The following is a 14,768-nucleotide window of genomic DNA, read 5'->3' as shown; positions in this document are numbered from 1 at the left end:
CACCACCACACAAAGTCAATCGCCTAGCCTGCTCAGTCACAGCAATGACTCCACAAAAATGGAAGTCGGACAACTGGTAATCTTGACTGGGCACTTTGTGTACTGTGGGAGCCGTGCCAATTTACACTTATCAGAGGGGTCCCATATTTTGAATTGTTATATTTTCTTTGTTTCAGGATTTCTCTGAAAATGATGAGAAAGGTTTTGATAAGATCAACAAGAAGGGTTTCTTTAAGAGTGTAAAGGAGAAGTTACACAAAGGTATAGTGTAGACAAGTGGCACCCTTTGTTGGCAGTCTAAGTAAACTTAGTCTCAGTGTATTTCATTACACTCCACCACTGAGTCTAACAAAACCTAGTAGGAGGTCGCATCAGGTCGTGTTTGAGCAACCAATGACTGTCCAATCAAACGGGAGACGGTTAAATAGATTTAACAAATCGGACAACGGCTACTATTTTGGGATCGGAGGTACTTTCAAAATATTCAGGTCACTGAAACAGATCTCTCCACAAACAAAAATCCGCATATAACATAATTATTTGACAAGCAGTATATACGCTTTGGGGTTTCTGTTGACATGGTTACCATTAGCTAATATTTCTGCAAGATGACATCCTTGAATATTGCCAAGAACACCATTTTCAGCGTCTGCTTACTTGCCGTTGTCATGGTTGTACGTAAGCCATGTGCATCACCTGGAAACGAGCGTAAGCTAAATAGCATTCGGAATCATTCGGGTATGAACCTTTTCGAGATAAAAAGTTCAAAAGGTATGTGCGAATGTCCACTTTCGCGATTTGGTAAGCTGTGATCTGATTGGTCAATCTCAAAGGTTACCTGACGCGACCTCCCATAAGGTTTTGTTAGACACAGTGGTGGAGTGTAATGAAAAGTACTGAGACTAAGTTTACTTAGACTGCCTTTGTTAGTAGCCTTTGTTTTTAAAGGCGCACTGATGCGGAGCGAATAATGTTTCTCGCCAACAGTCTAATTACGGAACCAAACTGCAAATTGGTCAGCGCCCACTCCTTCGACTGTGACGGACAAAGGAACTGGGCTCCTGTCCATATTAGCTGAATTTCTTCACCCAAAAGAGTCAGGAGGCCGGATGCCCATCATATGCCATTATTTAAAAATATCCATGGTATTCCTTGTCTGATTGTAACAAAATATCCCAGCAGTGTAGTTTTTTTCGGACGGTTGGATAGTATAGTTACTCAATTTGATCCTATTTCTGTGTTTTTAACCTCGATATTTAATCATGTTACATGAAAATATGATGCTTGGATGGTATAGTTAGTCAATTTTATCCTGTTTCTCTGTTTTTAACCTCGATATTCAATCATGTTACATGAAAACATGATGTCTACAGGCACGTAGCAAGCCATTTGTTTCACTCCGGAAGATTGCAAAGCTTCATATTTAAGTAGTTTTGAGTGTTGGTTCAGCTGTGATAGCAAATATCATACGTAAATTTTGGTAGCTATGGTAGCTACAATGGTTTATTATTTATGATAATAAAAACACACATTTGATTTATTTGAATTCGTAAACAATAAACGATGACTTTGCCTTTCGTAGAGAAATCTGAAAATTTTCTTACGTCAAAAAAAACCCCTTATTTCACCTATTTACCCAAGTACACAGCAAATGCCTGTATGTATTACTTATGTAACGAAATTCCGTTGGTATCCTCAAAACAGTTTCGGCCCATAAGTGTTTTCAGGCTGCATGCGACACAGAGATTACATCTTCCTTGCTGTAACTCGCGTTTGATGGTGTAAATCTACACGTGTTATTTGTCATCATTCTCTGGATGGTCAATTAATGAATTCATAACAGTTATAATTAGTAGTAACACCACTCAGGTTACTCAACAAAGGTTCCCATTTGGCATTTCTCCTGTCTGGAGTAAATACTCAACATTATAAATTAAGGTCTGTAATGGCAAATTTATTGTATGTTATGTAATATGTGCATGTAAGTGATGCAAGAGGGTTTATCAGCTGAGTTACAAAAACAAACATCGATCAAAAGATTAACCGATAACACACTGATTGATTAATTACTTTTGTCAAAAGGTAGTGTGTGTAGATGACTACACCCTGTCGTAAAGTGCGATTGTAAAAACAACATCCTCCCTTCAAAGAATTAACCACCCTTGCGTTGATTGATTGATTGCTCTTTATTGGTTAACTAAATTACTTAGAATAGCGGACATCATACAATTAGTTGCCAGGTGTGCTATCTTGGGTGACCAGTGAGAGGTTTATCAGGTTTTCACCAACGAAAGACGTGAAACGATGTGTTGCTTTAGACAGTTGTGTAAGACACGCGACACAGAGCAGGATTATTTACCAGCTGCAGATGAATTGTTTTTACGTGGATATCGATACATTCCTGAACAAGGTAGTAGCCTGACATTGTTGCTATAAAATTAGTCTGTTTTACATTCATTATTTGCATTTTGTTTTAATTTATTTGTTGTAGCATTCAGCAGAATCGATATGACAGAAAACACACTCTAGGTCGCGTATGTGTGTGAAATAGGATCTACATTGGCAATCTATACAATGTATAAATGTTGCTGTTATGTTATAAATTTACTATGAGTATAAGCAGACCGTGTGTTCTTTTATTAATTTTCAAAATCATACAAATATGACAATAAACTAATTAGGGTTATGAGACAAAATATAGAGACGTATATTGGCTTCGGTATTTTTCCGTCCTAATAGTTTTTTACCATTTCTACCACTGGCAGATGATTAATCTTCAAAGTGTTTCATTTGTTTTCATAATACATTTGTAATGAAGTAAAAATGACTTCACCTCAGTTGATCTGTCTATAATTAAACTATCAGTTGCACATACGGACTGCGCAGCAGAGGTCACGAACCAGTCACGAATTCTGGGATATCATCCGGGTACTCACTGGAGAAAAACAATAACAAAGGTTTACACCAGTCCACGGAAATTGCTCCGCATCAGTGCCCCTTTAAGGACCCATGAAGATCAGGGTGGAATAGGCCTGCAGCATCCCATGCAACTGAACTTGTCATGAGAGGCGACTAACGGAATCGGGTGGTCAGGCTCGCTAACTTGGTTGACACGTCATTGGTCCCCAGTTGCGCAGATCAGTGCTGATGCTGCTGATCACTAGATAGTCTGGTTCAGACTCAAGTATTTACAGACCGCAGCCATATAGTTGGCATATTGCTGAGTGTGGCGTACAACTAAACTCACTCTACAAATAGTATACCCAGAAATTATTGATCATTTTAGGAATATGTTTAATTGGATTTCTAGTGTGAACAACCATGACCAGCTATCAACTGCTTGGGTTCTTTCAAGAGAGACAACTCTGTTAATTGTTTTTCAAATCAGTAGGTGTACATTCAGAACAAGTGTGTACATATATGTCTTTAGTTTGTTTATGGTCCTGAGGCATGTTAAATAGCATGTATGAACAGAAAATATTTTAAGTTGTGTATTCTAATAAGACTAGATTAAGACATTAGACATCCAGATTAAGACTGCAATACAGTCACCAAATATTTCCACTTTGCATGGAATGAGGGCAGAGTGTTATTCGTTTTAGCAATAATTTCTTCCACATTAAGGACAGCCCTGTGAATTTTTCTAAAACCCTCTATTGATAACATATTTTGTTAGATGCTAGTGATATGGATGTATTTTTTGGCTAATTATATTATGAGTGAAGTCAATAGACCATAGGGGCTATTGCAAAAAAGAAAATCAGAATCTGTAATATCAAAACCCTTTTCTTCATCCCCCCCCCCCAATATTTTTAGACCAAACTTGATAGATATAATAATCTCAACCAATAGTTGTGCCTTTTGCTATTTACAGAGTTTTGGCATTTTTATTTTTTTTTTGTTTCTCTATGGAACATTTTGGTGTTAATCTAATATTGGAGTGGGTTTCGTTTCTGGAGCAGGACTCAAAAACCATTCAATATTTTTCTGCAAAACTTGGTAGATATATCAATCAGAACCTAAAGTGGTGCCTTTTGCTATTTACAGGTTTGTGTGATTTGTCATTTTCTGGGTTTCCATGGAAACATTGCAGACTCAGTCTCAAAATGGTGGGATGCTTTTCGTTTCCGGAGCAGAACTCAAAAACTGTGCAATATTTCTCTGCAAAACTTGATAGGTATATCAGTCAGAACCTGAAATGGTGGGTTTTGCTGTTTACAGGTTATTGTGATTTTTTATTTTCTCCATTTCCATGGAAATGTTCTGGACTTAGTTTCAAAATGGAGGAGGGGGCTTTGTTTCCAGAGCACAACTCAAAAACCATTTCATATCTTTCAACAGATCTTGGCAGATATATGAGACAGATCTTGAAATGGTGACTTTTGCTGATTACAGATATATGGCATTTATATTTTTCATGAATTCCATGGAAACAATTCAAACTTAGTCTTAAAAAAACATCAAGTAACTGTGAGATGATTTGTCTTTTCAAACATGTAGGGGCCAGATATGTCATCTTCTGATGACTCTTGTTTATTAGTTTGTGAAGAGTTGTCTCCTTCGTTTACTTGCTTGGAGACATCATTTTCAGTAATCCTCAGTATGGATGATTTTGAGAAGAGGAAGTTGATTTTTTGAGTATTATAACAAAGACATCAGATCAGCTAAAGTGATTTCAAGTACAACAGGCATCCCTTTGTCCACTGTTTATTGTGTTTTGAAAAATATTGCACATGGATATTGCATTGAACATCAGGGAGGCACAGGTAGGCCCAGAAAATTGACTGTTTGTGACAGGAGGCGGCTTGGTATTTTTGTTTCTAAAATACAAACGAAGAAGTTTAGAAAAATTTAGAAAACTTGATAGAGGAACTGTGGCTGTGTGTAAGGAGACAATCAGAACTGAGCTGCATGCAATGGGTTGGCAGAAAAGTTCAGAAATTCCATCACCGATCATGAAACCTGAACAAAAGGATCGGAGATTGAACTGGTGCTTACAGAATAGAAATTTTAATTGGTACAATGTGATTTTGTCAGATGAAAGTTCTGTGTTGCTGTTTGCTAATACACTGAAATTCTGGACTAAACAAACTGAAAAAAACTTTGTATCAGCGTCCAAAGTACAGTCTGAAATTTAACAATTGGGGTGGCATATCTGTGTAAGGGGCAACACTCCTTTGTGAAATTGAAGGGAATATGAACAGTGAGTGGCACACAGATTTTCTTGAGGGGCATTAGTCTATCTGCTCATGTGTTCTATAGAAATTTTTGGATTTTGCAGCAGGGAACAACCCAAAACATCGTTCAAAGCATTCACAGGTCTGATTTCTGACCCAAAATATGACATTATTAGATTGACCAAGCTATAGCTCTGACCTAAATCAAGTAGAAAATGTTTCGGGACTTATGAAGGAAAGTGTCAATAAGAAAATTTGACATATTTGCTGAAATGGAAGAAGAAGTGGTCCGATATTGGGACAGCATGGACCATGACTTTCAAGCTTCTTTGATCAGTAGTATGCCCCGCCGCATTGAAACCTGCATTGCTGCCCATGGTGACTCGACAAAATACCGACTGTTCACCTGTCTTTGAATCTGGAGTTATGTTTTGCAAATTTTCACATGTAATACATAAGTAATAAGTAAAACAAATAAATTTACAATCTTTAAATTTTCAATAATTTCTGGTCATACTATAGATTGTGGAGAGCTTGTTGCAGGAGAAGATATTTTACTGGTAACTTTACTGTGATCTTCACAGTATTTACATGATGTTACATTGCCAAGGTTGAAATTGAGGATTGTTTCGTTTGCATTGACATGTTATAAATATTAGAAATTTCATTATCATAAACATGTAATGAACCCTTTCAGGCATCAAAAGAAGAACACTGAAGACAGATAAGGAATTAGGTGGTGAGTATGCAGCAGTCATGGAGGATTTAAGTCAGGGTTCAGACGGGTTTTAAAATGGTCAAAATTGGGACATTTTACCTCGCAAAGGCCCTTAATTCAAATTAGCTTTTAAAAGTCCCTAATTGTCAGTGATTTGCCTCTAAAGGCCCTACATTCATGGTAGCCTTGCAAAGACCTAAACTGCCAGTGATTTCCTGGAAAAGGACCTCTATTTAGCATCACTTATGACTTTACAGGAAACTAATACATAATGATAATACCTTGCAAATACTGTAGGTGTTAATTAATCTCAATCGTGAAACATAAATTGACAAGTGCAGCGAAGAAACTAAGCGATGGTCGTCCATCCCACATTTGACCAGTCTTGTGTGTATTCAACTATTAGTTATGTGTGTGTCTATGGTTCTTTGATATTGTTGATAGGGCCTTGAAAAGCTCATAAAGTGGTTGTAAATTTGACAGCTGATTATCCGTATGAACCATTCAAGTGTTGTTACACTGCACACACTGGAGCAGTGATGACTTCGCATAACATCACTGGGACGGGCTGATTTGCATATCATGTGACTGGACTTGTTTCTTGTAGATGTGTTATATGCATGATGAGTTATGGGCGATTGGGTAGTGGGTATAGCATTCACTTGGTCATGCAGAAGACCCTGTTTGGTCAAGAACGCATGTGAAGCCCATTTCCGGTGTATCCCATTGTGATCCCGTCGGAATATTGCTAAAACTTCACTCACTCACTCTAGATGTATTATTGTGTTCTCAGCAGGAGGTGACAGTTCCATCACAGAGGATTCTGGGAAGGGTGCGGCTGAAGCTGAAGTGGATCCAAAAGCAGGTGGGTGTCATGATATGTGGTCAGTATATGCCCATTTTTGGTGTCCCCTCCCCCACCATTGATAAACTCATTCACTAACCCAATGTCTAAATGACTAAACTTACTCGCTCACTCATAACTTTGCTGTCTCTTCAAGAGATAATACAGTAGTAACAACACAGTATGTTTTGTTATATCAGGAACTCATTTTACAAGATATGTTTTCCTACCACTGAGAGATATATTTCTTTACAATTAATAATAGGTCAAGACCCGTGAAGGTCAGGTGTAGAATAGGCCTTCAGCAACCCATGCTTGCCATAGAAGTTGTCTCTGCTTGTCGTAAAAGGCGTTTAACGGGATCGGGTGGTCAGGCTCGCTGACTTGGTTGACACATGTCATCGGTTGCCAGTTGCACAGATCGGTGCTCGTGCTGTTGATCACTGGATTGTCTGGTCCAGACTCGATTATTTACAGACCGCCGCCATATAGCTGGAATATTGCTGAGTGTGGCGTACAACTAAACTCACTCTACATATAGTATGCCCAGAAATTATTGATCATTTTAGGAGTATGTTTAATTGGATTTCTCACTCACTTACTTATTAATAAGTCAAATAAGGTATATTTGGGATTACACTTTCTCAGTAAAGTAGAGATTCTAGCATGTTTGTTGGGTTGAGTCCCATCCCACCTAATCACCAGCACACATGGTAAGCAGTCTTACCAGCTTACCCACCACGGTTTTGTTGGGTTTGTCCACTTTGTGTGTTGGCTATTATATAACGTACTCTGATGGTCTGGGTTTGAATTCTCTAGGGGACTCTACCTCACAAGAGTATAAAATGTGTACTTTACTGGCAAAATGTATTTCCAAATTTAAGATATGTTACATTTGACCACTTTCTAAGTGGCGTAGCCTAAGCATATTCATAATTATAGGTCACTGGTGTATCCAAGTAGTTACAGCATGTGCTTGTCATATCGATGGCCAGGATTCAGTTCCCCACATGACTGTCATGAGTACAATGTATGAAGCCCATTTCTGGTTTCCTCTGCCGTGATATTGCACAAGTATTGCTAAAAGCAGCAAAAACCATTCTCACTCACTCATGCACTCATAATTTGTAATATGGCTAGTCTTGATCTTTTTTTTGACAGAGAGCTCCTTTGACATCCTGGACAAATACAGAAAGAAAGCTCCCCAAGACCAGCAGGCTGAGGACCAATCGGAGCTGACTGACTCTGCATACCAGAGTCAGATGAAGAGCAAGGATGAGGAAGAAGGTCCGCCATTCTATGACCCCAGCAACTTGGAAGGCTGTTTCGCGTTCATGGATGCAAAGCGGAAGCTGAGAATGGTGTTGAGTGCTGGGGACTTCCTGGGGAGCACATCTCTCCACCAGTTGATGACCAGCCAGCCACACAGTCCTCGAGAGTTTGACACTGGGCCCAAGAAGGACAATGACCTGATCAGTCTTCTCCGGGCTCAGCTCGCTGAAGCCATTAATCTACAGAATAAGGATGTCATAGCACAGCTTCATGAAGTTATACGATGTATACGGCAGTTTGACAATGATGGGTGTGTATATTCTAGATTTGTACATATCATATGAAGATAAAGATTTCCCCTGCCTCACCTGCAACCTATAAAAATTTGGATTGAGTCATTTTATAATACACTGACTGATTGACTGTTACTTTGTTCATTATGTGAATGGTTCAGAACAAAAAGATAATGCAATAATTGAAATGTTTCTTGGTATGCAACGGACCTTCTAGTGACCAACCTATTTCTATATTGTAGTTGTAAGAAGCTGGTGAAGGCATTGCGGGAGGAGTACCGCAGCCGTTCAGCCTACATCTCCTACCTGATCCGTTGCCGCCAAGGTCTCCTTATGTCCCACTCCTACTTGCAGAGACTCCTCAACAGGATACAGAGGTGAGGCCTGTGTACCAGGGTGTACATTCTTGTACCAGAGTGCACCATGGTGCATCAGGGTGTATCATGGGCTTTGATGAACATGACACTGTATCATAGTGTATCTCACAGGTGTGTTCCAAAGGCTACTGTACTGTTAAGTGGTGTATTATGGTTGACCTCAGTGTTCATGGATGTATTATCTTACCTCACATATACGGTGTTCCCAGATATTATTGAGAAAATCTTTGTTTTTTTTCTAATGATGCTAAGATTGGAAAAAGGGCTTTCACTATGCACGAAGCATACTAAACAAGGGAGACAACTCTTGAAGGCTTAGAAGGCAGCTCATTACGTCAAGAGTTATCTCCCTTGTCTGAGCAGACGGCTTCCTGTGTTGACATGGCAGAATTTACAGCAAGAGAGAAAAGAAAGCTCATTCTAGATGATTTTGAAAGGGGTGAGGCTGATGCTAAAGTGTTAGCTTGTAGACATGGTATTCCTCTGTCTACAGTATACAGAACTTTGAAGAATATTCAAACAGGAACCGGGATAGAGCACAAAACAGGGGCAGGTCGGCCTAGGAAATTCAGTGGTGTGGATCGCCGAAGACTTGGGCAGATTGTGAGTAGGGGCAAATTGAAAAGTGTTGAGAACATCAGAAATGAAATGATTAGCAGAGGAAGTCCTCAGGTATGCAATGAAACATTTAGGCAGGAATTACAGAGACTTAATTGGGTGAAAAAACGTGGAATTCCCTCGCCGTTGATGAAAGATGCACAAAAGGAAAAACGTTTAAACTGGTGTCTGGCTCATGAAAATCAAGATTGGGATCATGTTTTCTTTTCGGATGAAAGTTCTGTTTGGCTTTTCCCTAATTGTGTGAAAATTTGGACCAAAGATACTGTCAAACCTATCTACCAGCGACCAAAACGTAGCCCGAAGTTTCACATGTGGGGTGGCATATCGGCTCGCGGAGTGACGCCATTTTGTGTTTTCACGGGAAACTTGACAAAAGAAAGATACGTTGACATTCTAAATGGTCACCTTCTTCCGACAGCACAAACATTGTATGAAGATGATTGGATTTTCCAGCATGATAATGACCCAAAACACACTGCGCGCTACACAAAACAGTGGTTGTCGGGCGAAAATGTTCAAGTTTTAGACTGGCCCAGTTACAGCCCAGACCTAAACCCAATTGAGAATGTGTGGGGAGTCATGAAGGACAGAATAAACCAAAAGGGACTGAGAAATATTGAAGATATGAAGGCCGAGGTGGTCCAATATTGGGATACCCTGTCACACGATTACCTACAAACTTTGATGGGTAGTGTGCCTAGGCGTATTCAGGCATGCATTGCTGAGCGAGGAGGTCTAACAAAGTACTAAAACAAGACTGAGACTGTAAAAGGATGATGTTTTAACATGTTTATGTAAGTAAAACGCCAGAAGTTAATAAACGTAATGAGTTACATGACATAACATGATTCTCAATAATTTCTGGGAATACTATAAATGTCGTTTTCTGACTGGCTGAGCACTCTTCTATTATTTTGAATGTACCCTGCTTACAAGTGAGTTACATTTCAGTGTGCCCTGCTGGGAATGCCAAACCCATTTGGTACGTCATGGAAGTAATTCTTTATCTTGAATGACATTGAATCGCTGATATTTTGCGAATGCTAGTGGATGGAAGGGAGATAACTCTAAATCTGTTTTTCTTGCCAGCAAAATCTACCAATTGCTACATTCCAATACCTTTGCTTCAGTTCAAAATTAACAGTGATGTGTTTGGTAAGGTGTCTTCCACTTGTCCCTCGGGGCCCATGCTTTGATGCACCCTCTATGTAACATCGAAGGTACATCAGCCCATGCCCAAATCAGGACCAGTGAACAACTTACAATGTATCGTCTGAAAACATTTCCTGGTGAGTAGGGCATCAGAAAGTGTGAGTTTAGCATCTGCAAGGATAACTATAGCAACTGACTGTGTAACAACTGACAGCTGGCTGTGTTTAGTTGCAACTGAGAGTGTTGTGTAAATTTCAGGGACAAGGAGATCTGCAACAAACACATGGTTAATGTGTGCGTGCGGCTCTTCATAGAAAGGAGGGAAAAGAATGTCCTCTACTTCATCTCAGATTTCCAAAAGCTCACTGTGGCGGATGAGAAGGTAGAGTCATTGCTGATTAGAGATACCTTAGACATACCTTAACCCAGCAGGAATATCTTATGCATGCCTTAACTGAGCAGGAGTACCACAGAGATACCTTAAACCCAGCAGGTCCATCAGTGAGTATTCCAGCAGGAATACGACAGGGATGCCTACGGCATACCTGAACTCAGTAGGGACTCCTGAGGGATATCTTAACCCTGCAGGAGTACTTTAGGGATGCCTCACCCCAGCAGAGGTACTAAGTAGGGGTATCCTTCAATTTGTCAGACATCCCAATAGTCTGACAGGTTAATTCAACAAAACAATTGCTTGAGGACGCAGCTAATCTCCTACTGGTAAGTGTTAGCAGGAGTTCCTAAATTAAAAATGATGTTTGTCTAGTAACTGAATATGTGAGATTTGTGTGGCTACTAAGTATATGTTTGACTGGAAACTAAGTAAATAATATTAGTTTGATATTTTCCATCAGTCATTTTATCTCACACTATGACTCTCTTTCAGACTGACTTGGTGGACAGGTTCTTACAGGTTCTCTACCGGGAGATGGAACAGGATTCAATATGGAAAGGTGAGTACCCTGTCACACTGTTATAACGTCTGATCCAGTGGTCAATATGCATTCCCAGTAATTCATGCAGGTCTCCATTGGGGTCTGAGGGCATCATGGATCCCCAGTACTCTGTGCTGGCTTCCAATGGGGCCAGAGGGCATCATGGATCCCCAGTACTCTGTGCTGGCTTCCAATGGGGCCTGAGGGCATCATGGATCCCCAGTACTCTGTGCTGGCTTCCAATGGGGCCTGAGGGCATCATGGACTCCCAGTACACCATGCTGGTCTCCAATGGGGTCTAAGGGCATTATGGATCTACAGTACGCTATGGTGATCTTGGAGTTTAATAGATCAGTAGAACACAATCTGTTTCCCATGTTCATGTTAGAACATGGTGACCCGTGAAGGTCCCGGGGTAGAATAAGCCTTCAGCAACCCATGCTTGCCATAAAAGGCGACTATGCTTGTTGTAAGAATCGACTAACAGGATCGGGTGGTCAGGCTCGCTGACTTGGTTGACACATGTCATCGGTTCCCAATTGCACAAATCAATGCTCATGTTGTTGATCACTGAATTTTCTGGTCCAGACTTGATTATTTACAGACCGCCTCCATACACACTCACTCACTGTTAGAACATGATAGATCACTGATCATAATCTTTCTATGTGTTTTTGTTGTCATGACTTGAGGTGAGGGTGCATTTTCCCATTTAGCAACCTGCTCTAGTGCATGCTAAAAATAGCTGTTGTAGGTCACCTTTAGTAAAGCAAAAGTGAAACAATATCATTTATCATTTATCACCCCATGATAATGAATATGCACTTTCTATTTGTTATGAAAATTGCATATGAAATACGTAGGTTACTTTTTAAGACTGGTGACATTATTTTGTCCGTGCAGCCAAACCTACCAGCCAAGTTGCACTCGGTGCAGAAACTGAAAGAGAACCCAAATTGAGGTATTACAGTGCAGCTTGTCTTTGCAGAATTGTTTCCCAGGACTAATATGCATGTTTTGTGTGCAGCTGCCACAGAGAACCAGCTGACTGACGCCCGACTGGCTGTGGAACGCCTGCTGATGAGTCGAGTGTACAGTCATGCCATGTTTCCAAATGGAGACGGAGACTTCATGAGGGACCAGTAAGTCAAACAGTCTCTTTCCAACCTTGACATTGTTAAACCTCTGTTCACATTCACCAAATTGTCTTTTTGATGAAGTCTCATGAATTTGGTTTGGTTGTTGCAATGATAGTATTTGAATCTGGACCCAACAATCCAATGATCAACAGCAATCTACACAACTGGGATACAATGACATATGTCACTTGCTTTTGTATTATCAGTCCTGTAGAAAACATTGTTTCAAACATATATATATTTTAAGATTTCTGTTCTTATATATGTGTTTTTGTACTCACTTGTGATGATGTTTTCAAGTCCTATTTTTGTGCATCATTGCGGCCATTTAGCTGTGGTCGAATTGTTGAAATCACCACATGTTCTAGGTAGACCTGAAATTACCAAACAAAGAAACCGTTCATAGGACACAAACAGCTTATTTTGTTGTGACTGCATTATTCTCAAATTGTCTAATCTGGCACACTCTCAAAACTGCAATGATGTTTTGGTCCTGCAATTTTACAATGATATTATGATCATTAAAACATTGTCTAATCCAGAGCCATTCTATGCCGTATTCCAACATGATTTTCCGATCCAAACGAGCAATTTTATGCGTAATAAATGTTTAAATCGGCATGGGTGTGAGCAGTTCAGTCAAGAATCCATAATCCAACACACTAATTAATCCTCTTGGCACGCTGGATAATGTGAAGTGATTGAGCAGACAATCAAATGCTGTTGAGTTGGTATAGGTATAAGCGGTCCAGTCATGGTCCCTATGACCAATACACCCCTCTCGGCATGCTAGATGATCAGGAAGTGGTGATAGCATGCTGAATCAAACGCTCGTCGGATTACCACGGTCATGCTTCTAAGGCTTTTTTAATGTTTCCAAGTGAGTAAACTGTGTCAGAGAGAAAATTTAATTGGCTTTGGTTTTATTGACTCATCAGTCACTTTGGCTAGGCCAGCTAAGCAGGCACATTTGCTGTTAACACTTGATAAAAAAAAATCAGCCTATCAGTGACAAGTGTTAATGATAGACATGTTGGAAATTATTCGTCATTGTCTGCTCCGGCATCCTGACCAAAGCGCCATTTTATTTTGGTCTCACAGGGTGCCAGTTTAGACAGGTTTCACCATATGTAAATATTTAGAGTTACTATATTCTTACCTCTAACATAGCACACTGAAAACAGGAACTGTTTTCACGGAATGATTTCATGTTTTTTATTCAAAAAGTTCATGAATTGTAGAGTGAACCCAATCCAGATTATTTCTTCAACTGAACAATGATTTCAGTTAGTTTGTTCGATTTTCAACTTGGATTTTGTTAACTCTGTGTCTTCCATTCATGAAATTCTCTGTGTGTTTCAGACTTTTCCATCAGCACCTGAAGAAGCTATCAGCGCTGATCACTCCAACACACAAGGACCTGTGTATACCCCGCATGTACCACTTTGAGTGTCCATGGCCTGCCGCTCAGCGAGAGATCTACATGATTAATGCATACAAGGTGGGTTCTACTGGGATGGAGACAACTCTATTCAGCTGAGATTCACACCGTAGAAAATGGTTACAGCGAACAGGCTGCAAATAGCTGCAAAATTCTTGATGCAATATTTACTCACTCCCACCTGATTGAGATGGATAGATTTAGGTAAACTCATTGTGGCTGTTTTTGAGTCCGGGAAACCATGGCAATTAGCCTGCTGACAGGTGCCAGTTTTATTGATTCTGAAATTCAGGACATTAGGAACATATAGATACTTAGAGCTTCCAAAGATACTAGGTCTCAAAGCATGGCTTTGATTTTTGTCTGTGTCATAATTTGTAGTTAAAATTGTTTTTTTGAAATGTGTGTGTGCTCTTAGAGGAACATTTAATATGAGCATTGATAAATTTATTCTAAAACCAACTTGGTGTGACCTCATCACATGCCTTTTTTATATGTATAGAGCTAAACCCTGGAGGTGACAATATATATCTTAAAACTCGGTGTTGCATGACAAGCCACTATGAGACATTGATCGTAATATCAGCCACTGGGTTCTGTTACCCAAGAGTGAGTGAGTTTAGTGTTACGCCAATTTTAGCAATATTCTAGCAATAACATGGTGGGGGACACTAGTAATGGCCTTCGCACATTGTCCCCTTTGTGGGGAATCGAACCTGGAGGGCAGTGGGATGGCCTTGCGGTTAAACGAAACTTGATTTGATTTGATTTGATTATTTATCATCTGCTATGTCATTAT

The 14,768-nt window shown here is 39.8% G+C and overlaps 1 protein-coding gene across 2 annotated transcripts in view; it reads left to right on the top strand.

Moving 5' to 3' along the window:
• The window catches only part of LOC137273454 (GTPase-activating protein and VPS9 domain-containing protein 1-like), a 39,157-nt gene that overhangs the window by 16,625 nt on the left and 7,764 nt on the right, over nucleotides 1–14,768 (top strand). For both annotated transcript variants that reach the window (XM_067806149.1, XM_067806148.1), the window contains exons 12-20: nucleotides 177–261; nucleotides 5,875–5,916; nucleotides 6,689–6,760; nucleotides 7,901–8,321; nucleotides 8,547–8,681; nucleotides 10,713–10,836; nucleotides 11,341–11,407; nucleotides 12,417–12,531; nucleotides 13,891–14,029. In XM_067806149.1, the coding sequence (XP_067662250.1) occupies nucleotides 177–261; nucleotides 5,875–5,916; nucleotides 6,689–6,760; nucleotides 7,901–8,321; nucleotides 8,547–8,681; nucleotides 10,713–10,836; nucleotides 11,341–11,407; nucleotides 12,417–12,531; nucleotides 13,891–14,029 (1,200 nt within the window). The remainder of the gene's footprint in view (nucleotides 1–176; nucleotides 262–5,874; nucleotides 5,917–6,688; nucleotides 6,761–7,900; nucleotides 8,322–8,546; nucleotides 8,682–10,712; nucleotides 10,837–11,340; nucleotides 11,408–12,416; nucleotides 12,532–13,890; nucleotides 14,030–14,768) is intronic.

Source organism: Haliotis asinina, chromosome 2 (genome assembly GCF_037392515.1).
Source record: "Haliotis asinina isolate JCU_RB_2024 chromosome 2, JCU_Hal_asi_v2, whole genome shotgun sequence".
Lineage (NCBI taxonomy): Eukaryota > Metazoa > Mollusca > Gastropoda > Lepetellida > Haliotidae > Haliotis > Haliotis asinina.
Note: the sequence above shows the minus strand (reverse complement) of the source record. Positions and strands in the feature narration are given on the sequence as shown.